Source organism: Carassius gibelio, chromosome A7 (assembly GCF_023724105.1).
Source record: "Carassius gibelio isolate Cgi1373 ecotype wild population from Czech Republic chromosome A7, carGib1.2-hapl.c, whole genome shotgun sequence".
Lineage (NCBI taxonomy): Eukaryota > Metazoa > Chordata > Actinopteri > Cypriniformes > Cyprinidae > Carassius > Carassius gibelio.
Window position 1 is genome coordinate 12,542,094 of NC_068377.1, and position 16,774 is coordinate 12,558,867.

Here is a 16,774-nt window from a genome sequence, read left to right on the forward strand (position 1 = left end):
CAGTTAATGATAGCTTGGTTTGTTTACAGAGTTTCCATCTCTGTGTTTGTGTTTGTTCACACAGAATGATCAGAAGCAAACAGATCCTGGTAGCTTGGAAAATCTTGTACGAGATGAGCCCGACCGTGCTTTGCCCCTTTCAGAGGCCATCAGCACCCTGAGGAAATCCCCTCTGATCCGGAACCGCAAGACTGGCTCCATGGAGGTATCTCACTCAGCCACCTACTATGCCAACCACTGAACAGAGTGCTTTCAAAATACTTTCATAAATCTCTGTGGTGTCGAACTGAGAGAAACAGGCTTGGTTTTATGACATTTTATTTAAAAGGGCTTCATTTGTTGTGTGCAAAGGTCCTGTCAGAGACTTCGTCCTCTAAAGGAGGCAGCTACCGCCTCTTCCCCTCCTGCTCACGTCAGTCTCCAGAGATGAAGCAGAGCGGATTAGGTTGGTATCGTGTGTCTGTCCCTCACTCAGCCTCAACAACTGCTCTTTATCTCTTCTCCCTGACAGGAAATCATACTATATTGCATGTTATTTTGGGTGGGGTGTTAAGTCCATTAGCTGACTGCTTTCATTGATGTTACCAAGGAAATTGGTGGATAGACATTTTGTATCCAAATCTGGAGTTTGGTGTCTGGGAGTAGGATGCAGTTTATTTTTTGACATCTTTGAGGGATCATTCTGTGTTTCTGCTCCATTTAAAATCTAGTGCTGTGATCTCTGTTTCAGTCTTTACGCAAAGCTGTTACCTATGAAAGAAAGTGCCATGAATTCACTTCTTATTTCAAAGTTTTGCATGGAAAAAAGCACATCTGACAAGGGTGCAAATAATCCATGCAGGCAGACATGCTTCATACCTAACCATCGGAAGATTTATATATATATATTTATATATTTACATATGAATGCTGACGTTCATATACTCATACTCGTTCATATGTTTCATATACTCAGCATACTCATCTGCCATTTCACTGAAGTTTTTTTGATTTATTTATTTATATTACATTTTTTTAATAATTATAATTTATAATACTTTAATGAACATTGCTTCTGTTTTTTGTTCATTCGGTTTTGCTCTACTAAGCCTTTGTCATTGATGTCCTTCAAACAGTAATGGTTTTGGCATGAGTCATATTATGACTTTATAATCCTCTCACTTTCTCTGTAGTAACTGTTGTGTTGTGGTTGGTGTGCACACTAATTCCATGATCTAACCCCCTCCGCAGGCTCTCAGTGCGCGGGCCTCTTCAGCACCAACGTCCTGGGGGGCTCCTCTAGTGCCCCCAACCTTCAGGACTACGCACGCGCACACCGCAAAAAATTCTCCTCGGGCAGTTTGACCTATAAAGACGGTATGTGCTCAGTCCAGCTCCTTCTCTCATAGAGATCATAAAATAGTTTAGAAACTAGAAACTATAGTTAAAGGGCACTTCCTGTGAATGTGAGTAATGGAAAGTTTAGGATTAAGAACATCCATTGCATCAGGTCCTGAGTGTGTATCACACATCTTGCTGTCATACTCGGCATTTCACATCTGGTTCATTTTCATGATCTTGACTGTATGGTGTACATAACTCATGGAGTCTACAGTGACATTCGTCGTCTTTCATAAATTATGTCTTTGTTGACTTGTCATTTGTCGTATTATGCAGTGTTATATTTTTTTCATCGTTTAATGGGAAACACATATTTTATGTACACTGCAGGAATCCAAAAATGGTTGATGCAAAAACATGGTAAAAATTTAGATTTAGTGAACCGTAAAATGAATATAAACTCTGACCATGCCTTCCACTATATAAAGGGGCTTTTTGTTATATTATCAAATTGTTACAATTCAGACTAAGAGACAGCGGGAATAGAAAATAATCACCCCCTTTAAAATAATCAAATTTTGTAGCTTTGCAACCTGAAATCAAGAAAGGACACAGTTTTTATCCAGCAACATATAAGAAAAACATCAACAAAAAAAACTGAAATAAAAAAAAAGAATCACTGATTTAGAAAAAGAATCACCCCCTTGTGTCAGTCTTTTGTTGAACCACCTTTTGCAAAGAATTTGACAGAAATTTCCTTCTATCCTGACAAGTGCTTCAGTCCCTGGTTTTGGTGTTGAGGACAAGTTATTACATTTTAGTCTTAACTGCCTCAGAATCTTTAAGGTGCGTTTAGGCAAAGCACACTCATGACTGCATGTGGCCTTTCTTGAGGAGTGGCTTTTTTCTTGAACCCTCTGAGGGTCTGTGTTGTACCAATAACTTCCACTTCTTAATAATAGACTTCACTGTGCTTCTATAGGCTTTGATAAACATTTAAAATAAAGACATTTATTTGTATCCATGTCCTGACTTGTGCCTGTCCTCAACTTTATCCCGGAGACCTTTTGGCAGTGTCTTACCACTCATAGTTGACTGTTTACTTCAGTTGCACTACCAAAGACTGAAATGCTCCAGGAAAGCTCTTTTCATGCTGAGCTTATCAAAGTGACCGCAACTGAAAATCAAATGGCTTTGTGTGCCATTGAGAAGGTGATTAGCCACACCCGATTAAAGCTGCGGTAGGGAACTTTTGATGCTCTAGCGGTTAATAAACAGAACTGCTTGCATCTTGCGGAAGAACATCGTAGCCGGAACTACTTCTCTCTGTTTATGTCTATGAAGAATCACAAAGGTACTGGGTTACTCCGCCGAGGTATTTCCGAAGCAATCTAAAATAGTCTGAATATAAACACTTATTATAGGTGCACCCTAGTGATTCAGGACAAGCTAAAAACACGGTTTGGAAAATGGATTCATGGTGTACTCGCTTATTATATAAATGTTTCTACATTTTGAACACAAACAAAGTTACGGACCGCAGCTCTGATTGGTTGTTTCTTAACGGGAGCGATGTATTTCTGCAAATGGCAATAGGACCACTGGGAGGAGCCAGAGGAGCTTGATTTTTTTTCACAGATTATCTGTCTCATATTCTACTGTCAGGACATAATGACAGGTTTAACAAATATGTAAAAAAATATATTTTTACAAAAGTTACCTACTGCAGCTTTAAGTCATTTTTTGGAGGAGTGATACTTTTTCCAACTGTGAATCGTTTTTTTTTTTTTTTTTTGACACATTGGTGTTATATCTTTAACTTTGATGTTATAAGTTGCACAAATACAGCTGGATAAAAATAAAAACTGTGTCAGTCTTCATTTCTGGCTGAAAAGCAACAAAACGTGATTATTTTGAAAGGGGGAATTATTTTTTATACTCACTGTACACAACATTTCAAAAGTCTGAGATCTTTAAGATTTATTTTTACCGGTTTGGAAAAAAAATATTTTAGTGTGCAGGAATGTATTTTAAAAGGTTATGTATTCGCATTATGGCAAAGCTGAATTTTAGCTGTTTTAGCCCTTCAGAAATCATTCTGAAATGTTGATTAAGAAAAAATTCTTACTATTATCAATGTAGAAAACATTTGTGTTGCTTAATATTTTTGTGTAAGCCTTGCTGCATTTTTCCAGGATTTAAAGAATAGAAAGTTCAAAAGAACATCATGTATGTAAAAAAAGATATTTTGTAATATTATTTTTCTGTCACTTTTGATCAGTTCAGTGCATCCTTGCTAAATAAAACTATTCATTTGTTAAAAAACTAAAATAAATCTTACTGATCCCAGACTTTTGAACAGTAGTGTAAATTGTAATTGTATCACATCACTTTATTTGGTAACACTTTACTATAAGATTCTATATATTAACACTAGTTAACACATACTTTTACAGCATTTATTAATCTTGGTTAATAGTATATTTAGGAATTTACATTACTTTTCTAACATTTCAAATTTTTTACATTAACTAATGTATTACTAAAAAATTTAATTAACAATGACCCATAACATTAACCTAAACTAATACTGTAAATACTGTTAAAATAAATGGTGATTGTTATACTTGTTCTGTAATGTTTATGAACTGGACCTTATAATAAAGTGTTACCCAATATTTGGGGATTGATATTATTACTTAATGCGATAATTGGCCAAACTAGTTTTGGATTACACTGTAATTTGGTATTTTATCTGAAACTGCATTGACAAAGTGTCTCTCCGGTCCATACCGGAGTGCTCTCACATCCCGATTCCTTCCAGAATGTTCCGTTTGTTCACTCGTGGAATATCCTATTGTCCACAAGGTGTCAGTGTGACATTGTTTGTAGTTCTCCCTGTTTCAGTTCCCATGTTTCTTGTTTTGTTTACTGCTGCTTTGCAGTAATAACTTTACTCTTGCATTTGTTGCTATCGAATACATGAGCCTGTTCATTTAACCGTATTAGCTTCATTTCAAATCTCTGGCTAGTCTCTAGGACCGGCCAGTCATAGAACACAATCCCCAGTCTCTTTGTCTTCCCTGTTGTGTGTGGTTTTGTCCTGTGAAGGCATGTGCTGTTACGCTACAGACTCTCAGAGTTGTTTACAGAGGCAAGGGGTCGATCTGACCGTCTCCAGCTTTTCATGCTTTTGTCCATCTTTTTGTTTGTTCTGAGAGATGACGTCTGATAAGATGGCATCTGTATTTATAGAAGAGAAGTGCCGAAAATATTACTGTAGCGAAAGTGTTATAAATAGATGCACTCTTTTACAGTGGCAACTATGTGAAGACATTTAAGCAGTTAAGATAAAGATCCCCTTATTGTCATTTTTTTTAAGGGTCCTTTCACACTTGGTTCGCTTGCCTGGTCCGAATCGGAGTTCGATTGCCCCCCACTGCCCCCGCTGGACTGCGTTAATATTAATTACTGCGGTTCGGTTGCGTCATCATGCCAGCAGTTGTTTACACCTTTGCTTGGTAATAACGGCGCTGGAGAAGGCGGTAAATTCATAACATAGCTATCTGCACTTACATATATTTACGTTTTTGAACCGTTCGTTGTTTACAAAGCTTCGGTACAATGGCACTTGCGTCTGTCTTACGAATGTATACATAAACATAAATTATATATCCAGCTCTCTGTTTGCAGCGCGTCAGTCACACTTGTCAGGAAGTGAGTGAAACACACACACAAACACACGTTTTTATCAAATGATATGTCATTAATAGCGGTTCACTTCCGTGATTTGATACGATTGTGTTCCCATCAGCAGCGAACCGTACCGGAGTTCACATGAACCGTACCCCAGACCACCCTTTTTAAGCGGACTCGGGTAAGGTTTGCGTGTGCGCACATGAGTTCGGAAGACCGTGTTCACATAATCCAAATGAACTGAACTCTAATGTCAATCGAACCCGGGTTCGCACCAAAAGTGCTAGTGTGAAAACACCCTAAGAGTTTATTTTCTCTACTCGAGTAAACGCATCTATGAGACTGACATCTTAATTCCTCGTAATAAGGAACATTGTCACTCTTTAGCTGAAAGTCTAAATCACATTGAGACGCTAAACACTGCTCTTCTGCTTTCTGACCCAGTGTTTCTGAGTCTGTAGCCCCAGTAGAAACCCAGCCCTACACTCCTCACCCTACTGTCCTTGACAGTCTCACACCTTCAGCTCTGTAACACCGTCCCCATCCTTACAGGTGTACTGTAAAATATGGTAACTCTAGTGACCTTTCTTATTTCCTCAGAGTTGTTGTCTATGCCGGCAGTAAAGAGATTTTCTGTGTCGTTTGCAAAGCATCCGACTAATGGTATGTCTGCTTCTCTTCAAGTATATTTCCACTTCCTCCATCTCACTTTGTTTTGCATGCCAGTGGAAAACACTTTTCATTTTGGAATTTATGGTCGGTTTCGTTTTCTTCTCTTTTCACGTGATTTCTGCCATGTTTCCTTCAACCTCTCCAGTTTCATCATCTTTTTAACCATTCATGAAAGTATCAAACCCTTCCCACATACATCGCTATCGCTATCTGTAACCTCCTGTGGACAACTCTCACTCTCACCCAGTGACTCGATGTTAATCATTTACGGATGACTGTTCGTATGAAAGAGTTTAAACTCATGTTTGTTTCCTGTGATTGATTTGTATGTGATTGTAAGTCTGTGGGAAGGTGGGTGTATTACACTGCAAAAAAGTCATGTTCTTAATCAGTATTTTTTTCTGGTTTTATATTTGGGAAGCTAAACTTATGTAATATACACTACCATTCAAAAGTTTGGGGTCAGTTGATTTTTTTTATTTTTTTTTATAAATAATAAAATAAAAAAAAATAATTAATTCAGGATATATTATATGTAAAATAAATACTTAAAAATACTACTGATTAAGATCATGATTTTTAAATACAATTATGAATGGATATTCAAGATAATGAATCCGTACCATTAGTGGACAGCACTCCAGTTAGAGCTGAAGATCTTTGCCTGAACCCGATGGGACCCGTCGGGACCCGATGGGTTCGGTCGGGTTCGGGCTTAATTTCTATCATCTTACGCGGGCTCGGGCCGGGCTCGGGCTTGCACTCCGGTTTGCGAGGTAAAGGAGCGGTCATGTGATGGGTTTCAATTAGCGCGAGAAAGATGCGAAAATGAATGCTGAGCAGGTGTAACAAGCAAATCCGGCGGAGCCTTTATCTTAATTTCGATATTGCCAAATACCCATCTTAATTTAAAATGTATCTTAGTTAAAAATTTTTTAAATGACTCGTTTTTATTGGTGTGTTGGTCTATTTATAGGTTAAATGAGCCTATGTCTAGAATGCTGAGATGTTACGATGTCACAGAGGACTTATTTTATTTCTTTATTCCAACTTCCAAGTGGTCTAGTCTACGTTAGTTATGAGTAAATTATGTTAAAACATGAATAAATTACTCATTGTTGACAAAAGGCAAAAAAGCTGTGTGCGTGCGCACATTTGAATAATGTCGGGCTGTAAACGGGTTGGGCTTTAAAAAAGCTGTCAATCAAAATGTACTTGTCGGGCTCGGGTCCTGTCGGGCCTAACTTTTAAGGCCCGATTACAGTTCTAACTCCAATGACTGAACTAGGGATATGCTGCTATGAAATTTGCGATTAATTTCTAATACTTCGGTGTACAGTATTATCATGATATGATATCATGGCCATAATACAGTATAACAGGTTTAATAACTATTTCTTATAACAAAAATAACTGAATATTTAAATACAATAAAGCAATACAGATTACACAGATTAAAGTGCAAAAGAACTATAAAAAACAATTGGTATCACTTTACAATATTAATGTATATTAATTAATGCATTAACATTCACAATGTGCAATAGCTACATTTGCAACAGAAGTTATTAATCTTTGTAAAAAAAAAAGTCTTAATTCATGTAACCTCATTAAATAACACATTGGCAACTTTCGATATTAACAACGTGTTATATTGGAATACCTAAGATTAATGAATGTTCAGAAGACTTTTTCATTGGCAGTTTATGTTAACTAATGAATTAACCAATGTTAACTAATGAAGCCCTAATGTAAAGTGTGAATGAACAATAAAGAATCAAAACACTTTCTAACAATATCTAGAGCATGTTGTAGTCCAGATTAAAATGTAAAAAAAAGTTTAAGTAGTCTAGTATATAAGTATTTGGTGCTGTGATGAACACCACAGCAAATCCACAAATCTGAATGGCTATTTAAATCTATTTAAATACGTTTTAGAAAGTAGAGTAATGCAGCTGCTATATTTATGGGGTTTCCAGGGTAAGCGCTGCATTTCCTTCAGTTAAGCGCCATCTGCTGTCAGAGAGTGAATGTGCTTTCATTCAGCGCGTCTCTCACGTGTTCCTCCATGTGCTTCTCATGCACGCTTGTTTACATCTGAGCGCACACGCGTCTTTCAAGCAGCATACAGCTGTTTTGTGCATTTTGACCAGTTAATGAGAAAATTATTCTTAAAATGCATCCCAAATTCTGAATAATTTGTAATGTATAATTTATAGATTATATATATATTATTTTATATTTCGTAAAATAAAATGTAATCAATGTAATGTAATATATCGATAGTCAAGATGATATTAGGCTCATTCTCCTATTATTGTATTAAAAAAAATAGCAACTATTATTATTTTTCTTTTTATTAGGTGGCCTATTATAATTCGGCTATCAAACTGCCCAGCTATTTCACTTCAGCACCACATTTAACACACACACACAAACACACACATATACAGTCTTTAGTCAGTGAAGAAGTTGTAACCCTTTGACTTGGATAACTCTTTAAATCCATGAAATGAAAGATATAGAAAACAAGGAGTTGGTGTCCCACACATTTAATGGCTGCTACACGGCAACACACTCTTCTCCTACATGAGAGATTACTTTATTTGTAACGTAAAGAAAGAGTTAAAGATGGCAGAGCGAACTTATCATCCATAGTGGTTCTCATGTAATCCTTCTCTTTAAAGACTGATCACTTAAAGGAACACTTCTACTTTTTGGGACTTTAGCTTATTCACAGTATCCCCCAGAGTTAGATAAGTCCATACATACCTTTTTCATTTCTGTGCGTTCTGTAAGTGTTATTTGACGCACCCACCGCTAGCCTAGCTTAGCACAAAGACTGGATGTAAATGGATAATGGTAGCATAGTAATCCCAATACGCCTAGTGAGAATATAGTTCCCAGTATTTATACGATTAAAAATGGTCTCTGTCTCATATAGCCTTGTTATTTGTACACGCTGTGACTATACAGATCACAACATGTAAATAGGAAAATTTTTGCATTATTTTGTCACTTATTGGGATTACTATGCTACCATTATCCATTTACATCCAGTCTTTGTGCTAAGCTAGGCTAGCGGTGGGTGCGTCAAATAACACTTACAGAACGCACAGAAATGAACAAGGTATGAATGGACTTATCTAACACTGGGGGATACTGTGAATAAGCTAAAGTCCCAAAAAGTCAGAGTGTTCCTTTAACTTATAACACACATTATGTGGTGATGACGTAGAAGGACTACGTGAGAAACACTATGGGTGATGGGTAATTTTTTTTTTTATATTATTTTCATGCGCAGCGCACATAATATGATGCATGCAAAATACATAGTTTTGGCCGTTACAAAGTCTTCATCCACAAACAGATGTGCATCGTCTGCAGATATAAGGAATTTCATTGCACTTTAACAAGTAATCTGAACAGCCTATATATTTGCAATATTTTAAACGAGCCCTCACTAACTGAGTTTAATGCCACAGTTATTTTAGAATGCATCTCATTCTTGTTTGTGTTGCGGTGCTTCTGTCTCGTCATGAGGCGTGCGATCCGGAGAGCTTTGATTGATAGTATGACTGTATGACTGATGCATCCGTTTAATTCTACTTCAAATATATGAACTTACCTGTTTTGAATAGTTTATGTTTAACGTGTTTATTTATGTCCAATATTAGTTTTAAACTAAAATCTACTATGGATTTTCACCATTGTCTGATTTTGCAGAACATTTAGACTGGTAACTTCCATGTGCAGATGCGGCAAATTTGTCAGGATGCGCGATATGACAGTTGTGTCCATCATTATGAACTAGCTGTTTTAAATACAGTATTTTTATATTTAACGTTAGTTTATCAGTATGTTTGAAAGTATATATTTTTTTATTATTGGTGATTCAACAGGCTCACTCTCACGCACCTGCGCCGTCTAAAACACCAATTAGTTATGCTATGACAAGAACAAAGGGTCTCTCTCTTGCTCCACCCATTCGCGATAATATCGTGTATCGTCGATCTCATGGGCTGACATTTGAAAAATTACCATATTGCCCAACACTATTCCAAAGCGCAATGGTCCGAACTCTACTTTTTTAAATAAACAAGTTAAAAAATATATATTTGTTTTCTTGGCATTTTCAAATAAGTGTTGGCTATGTTATATTAAAAGGATTATGCCTTTAAGTATTTAAATAAACAGGGGACTTTTGTCCTGAAGATGAAGTTTATCAGAGGTCATTCAGTGTAACAGGAACAAGAAGCCATTCTGAAATCATACAAACATCTAATAGTCATTCGACAGTCTGTGACATCATCAAATAGCACCTGCAAGAAATATTTGATATTTCAAAAGCTCAGTGTTTGATACAGGTGGCGAGTTGATTGCCTACAATATAGGCTGAAGTAGAAGTTTCTTCATTCAGGATAATGTTTTTGTCATGTCCATTACACTGAATGACAGCGTCACTGTTTAAATAATTTTACTCTTACTTATATTACATATAAATGAGGAATATTTAGCACTGGCAAATATATGTTACACTTAATAAATATTATTATTTGAATGCATTTTTGTATTTTTTAGTTTGTGTTATTGATTATTTTTAGACGGCCACAAACAGTGAGCTGCTAGGCGCTGTAAAAACAAAAACAAAATAAAGTAAATGCAGACTCAGTAGCTTGGATGGCACTGTTAAAGCCCACTCAGACCAGAACTATAAAGATAAAGAATAATAGCTTACCAGTATTTCTGAACTGAGTCCTCCCTCAGTACAGTATGTCACAAGTTCAGTAAAGGCCATTGAGAAGATTCTCCACCCAAAAGTAAAACATTGCAATTATGGCCACAATGACTATTATTTTTGTCTTTGGCAAAAGTCCTTCACAGTCTCAAACTGCATAATATTTATATCAAAATGAAACAATATACTTATTCTGACCTGTACTTATTAAAATATATAAAAGAATATGTGACCATAATAAATGGTATTATATTTTAAAAAACATTCTCTTCCTTACAAAAATGTCTTGCTGACAAATGAGCAAAACCTAGAGTTTTAAAGGAAATTAGAAAAAGTTAATTAGTATTTGACAAGATTTATTGGTATGTAATGTTGTTACACTGAATTACATTTTAATGGATGTCTTCTGTAAATTATGGTAAAAATATGTATGATAGTCATTCTTTTTTTTGCTTGGAAAAACATAAAATTAAACAGGTCACATTCTAATGTATGAGGAAATACAAAATTGATATCTGTATCAAACTTACATTTTTTCGTCTTTGACCCAATTATGTTAAATGTTGTAAGTGTTGAGCTGTGAGACCGAGGAGTGTTTTACTCTGGTTCTTCATGGGAAGCAGCTTCAAATCTGAAATGCCACAAACGACAAAGACGAAACATTTCTTTCAAATAGAAATGGACATTTTCAGTTTATGTGATTTCAAATGTCCTACCACAGATAAGGAAAAAGATGAACTAGCCAGTGTCTTTTGTGGTTCTCTACACTTCATTGATAGACACTTGTGCTGTGTATAAACTGCATGTTGTTATGTTGGTTAAAACGATCAGTGTTCTATCTCTTGGTAAAACAAATGTCCTGCATATGTTGTGTTCAGAAGGATGTCTGGAGATGTTGTCTAGTGTCAACAGACCTGAATGGAGAACAATGCAAACACTGCTCGTGAATTGATCTGCATTACTGCAGTGTGTTATGTAGGTGTATTTGGACACAGTTCTGCATGTGTTCAGTACATCTCGGGCAGAGCTTAAAGATGGTCCCTGATCCACCTACACAATCCCCTTTCCCTGCCAGATCCCACACACTCCAAGCCATCCAGCTCTCAAAACCTTTCCACCAACCTAATTATGTGTCTGTAGTTATTAAGAAATACTCATTTACCTTCATGTCTCTGAAATGAGTACATACTCTTTAAACAAATTAGTTAATTCAGCCTAATTATTATATTTTAGTGTTTTCCTGGTAAAGTGTGTGCATATGTGGGTCAGGTGGGGATCAAATGCCCCCACGAGGATTGTTAAACCTAATCATTTACATTGTTGGCACCTCCCAATGGTACGCATGATGAAACAGCTTAATAAAGAGACTGAATAATGTCTTAATTATAATCTAAGAGAGCTAAAAGGTTTCTGCAAGGAGTACGTGTAGTATAGGGTGTAGCAAATATAAGACTTAATATTAATGAAAAATTCACAGCATGATTTTAAAAAACAAATATGTGTGTTTGTGTTGAATGCATTGGTTATGGTCTGCTGACAATAAAACTCAAGTATCCATTCAGGCTGCTGATTTAATTTTTTCTGGCTTTTGATCCTGTATTTAAAAAAAACAAATTCACCTAAATTATTTAACATTATTAATCAATTTAAATAAAATAAGCAATTTTTTTTTTTTATTCAATAATTGAATATTCAAATGTAATAACAGTAGATCGATGAAGTACATATTTGTTAAGATCTAGAAAAAGATATGAAAAGGGCATTAACACTTGTGTTCAAAAGTTTGGGGTGAGTAAGATCTTTAGTCTTTAAAGGTGCCATATGCAGAAATTGAGGTAAAAATATCCATAACATGACCTACACGCATCAAAAGAATGAGAAGAAATAAGGGCGATGATATCATTAAAAAAATGTCAAGTTATAGTGCTGCAGAGATATCAACCTTAATTAGCATTAGCATTACTAGCCCCGGCCCGGCAGGTGTTGTAATACCAGTTTCGGCCGTGGGAGGCGGTATGCGGGCGACATAACCACCAGCCAACCTGCAATACACGAATAACTCGCAGGGCGTACCTGGACCTGATGTCAATCGTGTGGAAAGTACAGCCCACTACTTTCAGTTCAGAAGAGAGCGGAAGGATAGCTGAAGCCCTTGGCAAGAGACCAACACCCGCTACAGGGAAACAACCGCGCAAATCAAATCCGATAAGAATACCAGAGTAAACATCGGCACTGCTTTTAATCGCTGGAGACAACTGATGGACCTGAAAGAAATGAGGTTCGACTCAGAACTTGCAAGTTAGATGCTGTTAGTATTTCGCTAGAAGTTTGTTTTATATGTTTGTGTATTTGTTTTAGTGAAGTTATAACATAGAAATGTATCGAAGGCTGTTCGATAAACGTGCTAATGTTAGCGATGGCTAACCGTAGCTGCGTTTGATAATTAGCTAGCTATAACTTAACGTTACCCATTTTATTATATAAGGCTGTGCATGTCTTTACCCATGTAATCTGATCATCTCATCAGTAAAGACGCTCCTGTAATTAGGAGTATATCTCCAGCACGTGTGTTCAGATCAGGATTGCCAGGTTTTCACAACAAATCCTGCCCAGTTGCTTCTCAAAACTAGCCCAATCTCGCTTCCAGAAGGTTCCCCGATAAAACATTGCTTCCCGGGGTTAAAATATAGTTTTTTAGCAGATTGCCTTGGTATAATTCGCATTTTAGAGGCTAAATATCACGTTATTTGTATTGGGGTCGCTGTGACCAGCGGACATGAAAAACAACCACCACAGACTTGGCAACACTGGTTGGCATTTACTACACAGAGCCGTAATTCACTGACAATCTACACAACATCGATGTTAAAATCGCAGGCAATTCTTTGTCGATTTTGAAAGCGATTTTGTGTTAGTTGTCGGTAGACTAAGGCTCTGTGCAGTTACTGCCGCTCCACCTGAACAGTGTTGCCAAGTCTGCGGTTGTTTTTCATGTCCGCGGTTTGAAGCAATCCCAATACCAATAATGTGATATTTAGCCCCTAAAATGCTAATTTTACCAGGGAAACCCTTCCCAAAAATTTATATTTTAACCCCGGGAAGCAATTTTTGTCGGGGAACCTCCCGGAAACGCGATTGGGCTAGTTTTGGACTAGTTTTAAGAAGCAACTGGGCAGGGTTTGTTGTGAAAACCTGGCAACCCTGATCTGAATGCACATGCTGGAGATATACTTCTAATTACAGGAGCGTCTTTACTGATGAGAGGTGCATGAAAATCGCATTCGATTTTTTGCACAGCCCTATGTATCATAACTAACCTGCTCTGTCTAGTCTGTTGGTCTCTGTGTCCTCGTTGCTTCGTGGTTTTTCTGTGCGTGAAAAAATTGATGTGTGGCGTGAAAGCGTGTGAAAAGAGTCAATTGCGTGTGTCTCATGGTGAATGCTTGAGAGTTGGCACATTAGTTTCCAAGCAGAATAAAGGACAGGTTGATTATTGCTGTTTAGCGTTTGTATTAATCTATGATGTTAAAAAAATTAATTAAAAGTGATACGTGGACCAAGGTGTCTGAGATTGTTCATTTTAAGTAAAGGATCCTAATATTTCGTCCACAACAATATTTAATGAGGTTAACTTATAACTCCTTGTGGGGTTAGTCTGCACGAGATCAACAAGCTTGTTTGCTTTGCGGCCGCTTTAAATACAAAATAAGCATTCGATCTACGTCAGAACGTCTGAGCACTCACAAATCTTTCTGCAGCGTCGTGAGCAGAGCGGCAAGAGCGATTTTTGACGCTCTAGACGCCGGCGGTGTGAACGCACAGTTAGGCTTCGGCTATGGCTATAGTGTTGTTGTGAAAGTAGGGGCGGAGCACAGAGATTATGCCGTTTCTCGTTTGTTACTCTAGAGTAGACCAATTCACTTTATTGAGGCATACTGCCCCCATCTGTTATGGAATGTGGAGTATGACTTGATTTTTTTTGCCAAACATTACAGATGGCACCTTTAATGCACAGGAAGACTGTATTTATTTGATCAAAATACTGTAATACTGTTGCTTAATATTTCTGTAGAAACATTTTGCCGGGATTCTTTGATCGACAGAAAGTTTAAAAGGACAGCATTGATTTGAAATGGTAACCTTTTGGTCAATTGAATGGATCCTTGCAGAATAAAATACTTTTTTTTAAATAAAGAAAATAATCCTACTGACCCCAAAGTTTTTGTGTATATATTTTGTAATAATGTTACTTCCTTATAGTTTGGTCTAATAGGGGTGTGATGTTTGACTCCTCTGAGTACCGCAGCTTTAATTCAATCAGGCTGATTGAGGTAATCGACAGGGACTAACTGCACAGTGTCCATATACAATTTCTCGGAGTCAGTGTGGGGATGAAGACCGTTTCGGTGTATAGCTTAGTGAGTTGTTCCTTGAGCCCAGGAGATTCCTCTGCACAGTATATGTTTGGGCCTGAAGGCTGTAGACTACAACAGACTTAAGGGATGCTGTGTGTGTCTGTTTGGGATTATCTGCTGGTGAATAGGCGTGTTTAAATGTGGAGAAGTGTCAGTTAAACGGTGTCAGCCCTGTGGTGGGGAGCTTTTCTGATGGCATGCTAGTGAAACGGTAATCTCTATCCACAATGTCCCGATGAGGACCCCACGCCCTCAGCCGTCTGCTTTTCAAACCCCCTACTCTCCACTCTTCTCTTCTCTTCTCTTCCCTGCTCTGCTCTGCCTCTTCTTCCTCAGAACCCCTGGAAGAGCACCAGGTAGCCCAGCTGCTGAGGCGCTTTTCCACCGACCCCCATATTGGCCACCCCTTCTGTTTGGACAGTGCTTTTGCCCACCACCTCCATCAGTGCTCCTACCATCTCCGCCTCTTCCGCAACTGGTTAATCTCTGGCCAGGACCCACTAGAGTACCTCTACGGTCAGCCCTGCGGAGGTCCCTCCGTGCCCTGCTGTGCCGTGACTGCAGTAATGACCTCTGCTTTGCTCTAGCGCCTCTGCTGTTTGAAGCATGCTTGTGCTTTTTTGGAAAAGCAGCTTGCAATTACACAGCTCTTATGTTTTTTCCCCCTTTTTTTTTTATTATTATTATTTTTTTTTTTAAGTTTATGTAGGTTGTCTTTTTATTTTTAGTTATATAGATATAAAATATAAAGGTATAAATAAAAAAATATATTGTTTTGACCTTATGTTTTGACATAATATATCTCAAATTAAGTTAGCTGTAATTCCCCTCCTAAGCGTTTTTTCTTCATTATGATCAAAATAATTGGAAAGTTTGGGGTCAGTAAGGATGTATTGATTCATTTATAGAAACTAAAACTTTTATTCAGCAAGGTTGCATTAAATTTATAAAAAGTTTAAATAAAGTCTTTCTCGATGTTACGAGTAGATTCTATTTCAAATCAATTTTAAACTGAATAAAAAATAAACTTTCTATTCATCAAATTAAAAACAATTAAAATAATCTATATCTTCAAAAACTGTTAAACGGCACAGCTATTTTCAGCATTGATTATAATAAGACCTGTTTCTTGGGCTCCAAATAATCATATCAGAATGATTTCTGAAAGATCATGTGACACTGAAGACTGGAGTAGTGATGCTGAAAATTCAGCTTTGATCACAGGAATAAATTACTTTTTAAAGGATATTCAATTTATTTCAAATTGTAATAAAAGAGGTTAAAGTAGCGTTAGGGTGACCCCCCACTGCTGTGTGTTGTGGTGTGGTGTGGCAGATGCATGCCAGTGGCATCTTATTGCAACTGTGCCAGCTTAAAGTCGCATCGGCTCTCTGACGTATCAGAAATGACTGACTTGCATGATAGTGGCACATGATTTGCATGCCACAGGCTTCCAGGGATTTGATGAATAAAATACTGTAATGTTCTCTTCCAAATGTGAGTTTTCACTTTTTTTCCACAATGATTAATCAAACCTCAATAACTTCATACATAATCATACATGCACATTATGTTGTTATTGGAATTTTGTACTAAATTCTCCAGAATCCAGGGTCATTTTCATTAATAATAGTCATTAGTGATGTATTATCATGAAATCCTATCTCCTTTTATAAAATTCATGCACTGATCACGTGATGAGCCACAGGTTCAGTTCTCACAATCATTCCTGTTTTTATTATTATTGTCTCTGCCAGCTCCCTCCTAATTTACACGTGTTGCTTTAATCTATATTAAGAGTGTGGGTTTTCAACTAAAATTAGTGCATAGAGATTCTTAACAACTAATTACAGGAACGTTTTTCTTTTATTTGAAGTTGTGTGTGTTATTGTCTTTATTTTTAAATGTAGATTTGGAGCTCCTGTGTGACACA

The 16,774-nt window shown here is 37.1% G+C and overlaps 1 protein-coding gene across 7 annotated transcripts in view; it reads left to right on the top strand.

Moving 5' to 3' along the window:
- Positions 1–16,774, top strand: part of LOC128017755 (inositol hexakisphosphate and diphosphoinositol-pentakisphosphate kinase 2) — a 42,461-nt gene that overhangs the window by 22,000 nt on the left and 3,687 nt on the right. The window contains exons 24-28 of one of the 7 annotated variants that reach the window (XR_008184518.1): positions 65–205; positions 352–445; positions 1,231–1,356; positions 5,617–5,679; positions 15,178–15,404. Coding sequence is in view for 6 of the 7 variants with exons in the window: in XM_052603245.1 (XP_052459205.1) it covers positions 65–205; positions 352–445; positions 1,231–1,356; positions 5,617–5,679; positions 15,178–15,357 (604 nt within the window). In the remaining variant the exon portion in view is untranslated. The remainder of the gene's footprint in view (positions 1–64; positions 206–351; positions 446–1,230; positions 1,357–5,616; positions 5,680–15,177; positions 15,405–16,774) is intronic. The other 6 variants (XM_052603245.1, XM_052603247.1, XM_052603246.1 and 3 more) reach the window with 6 other exon arrangements.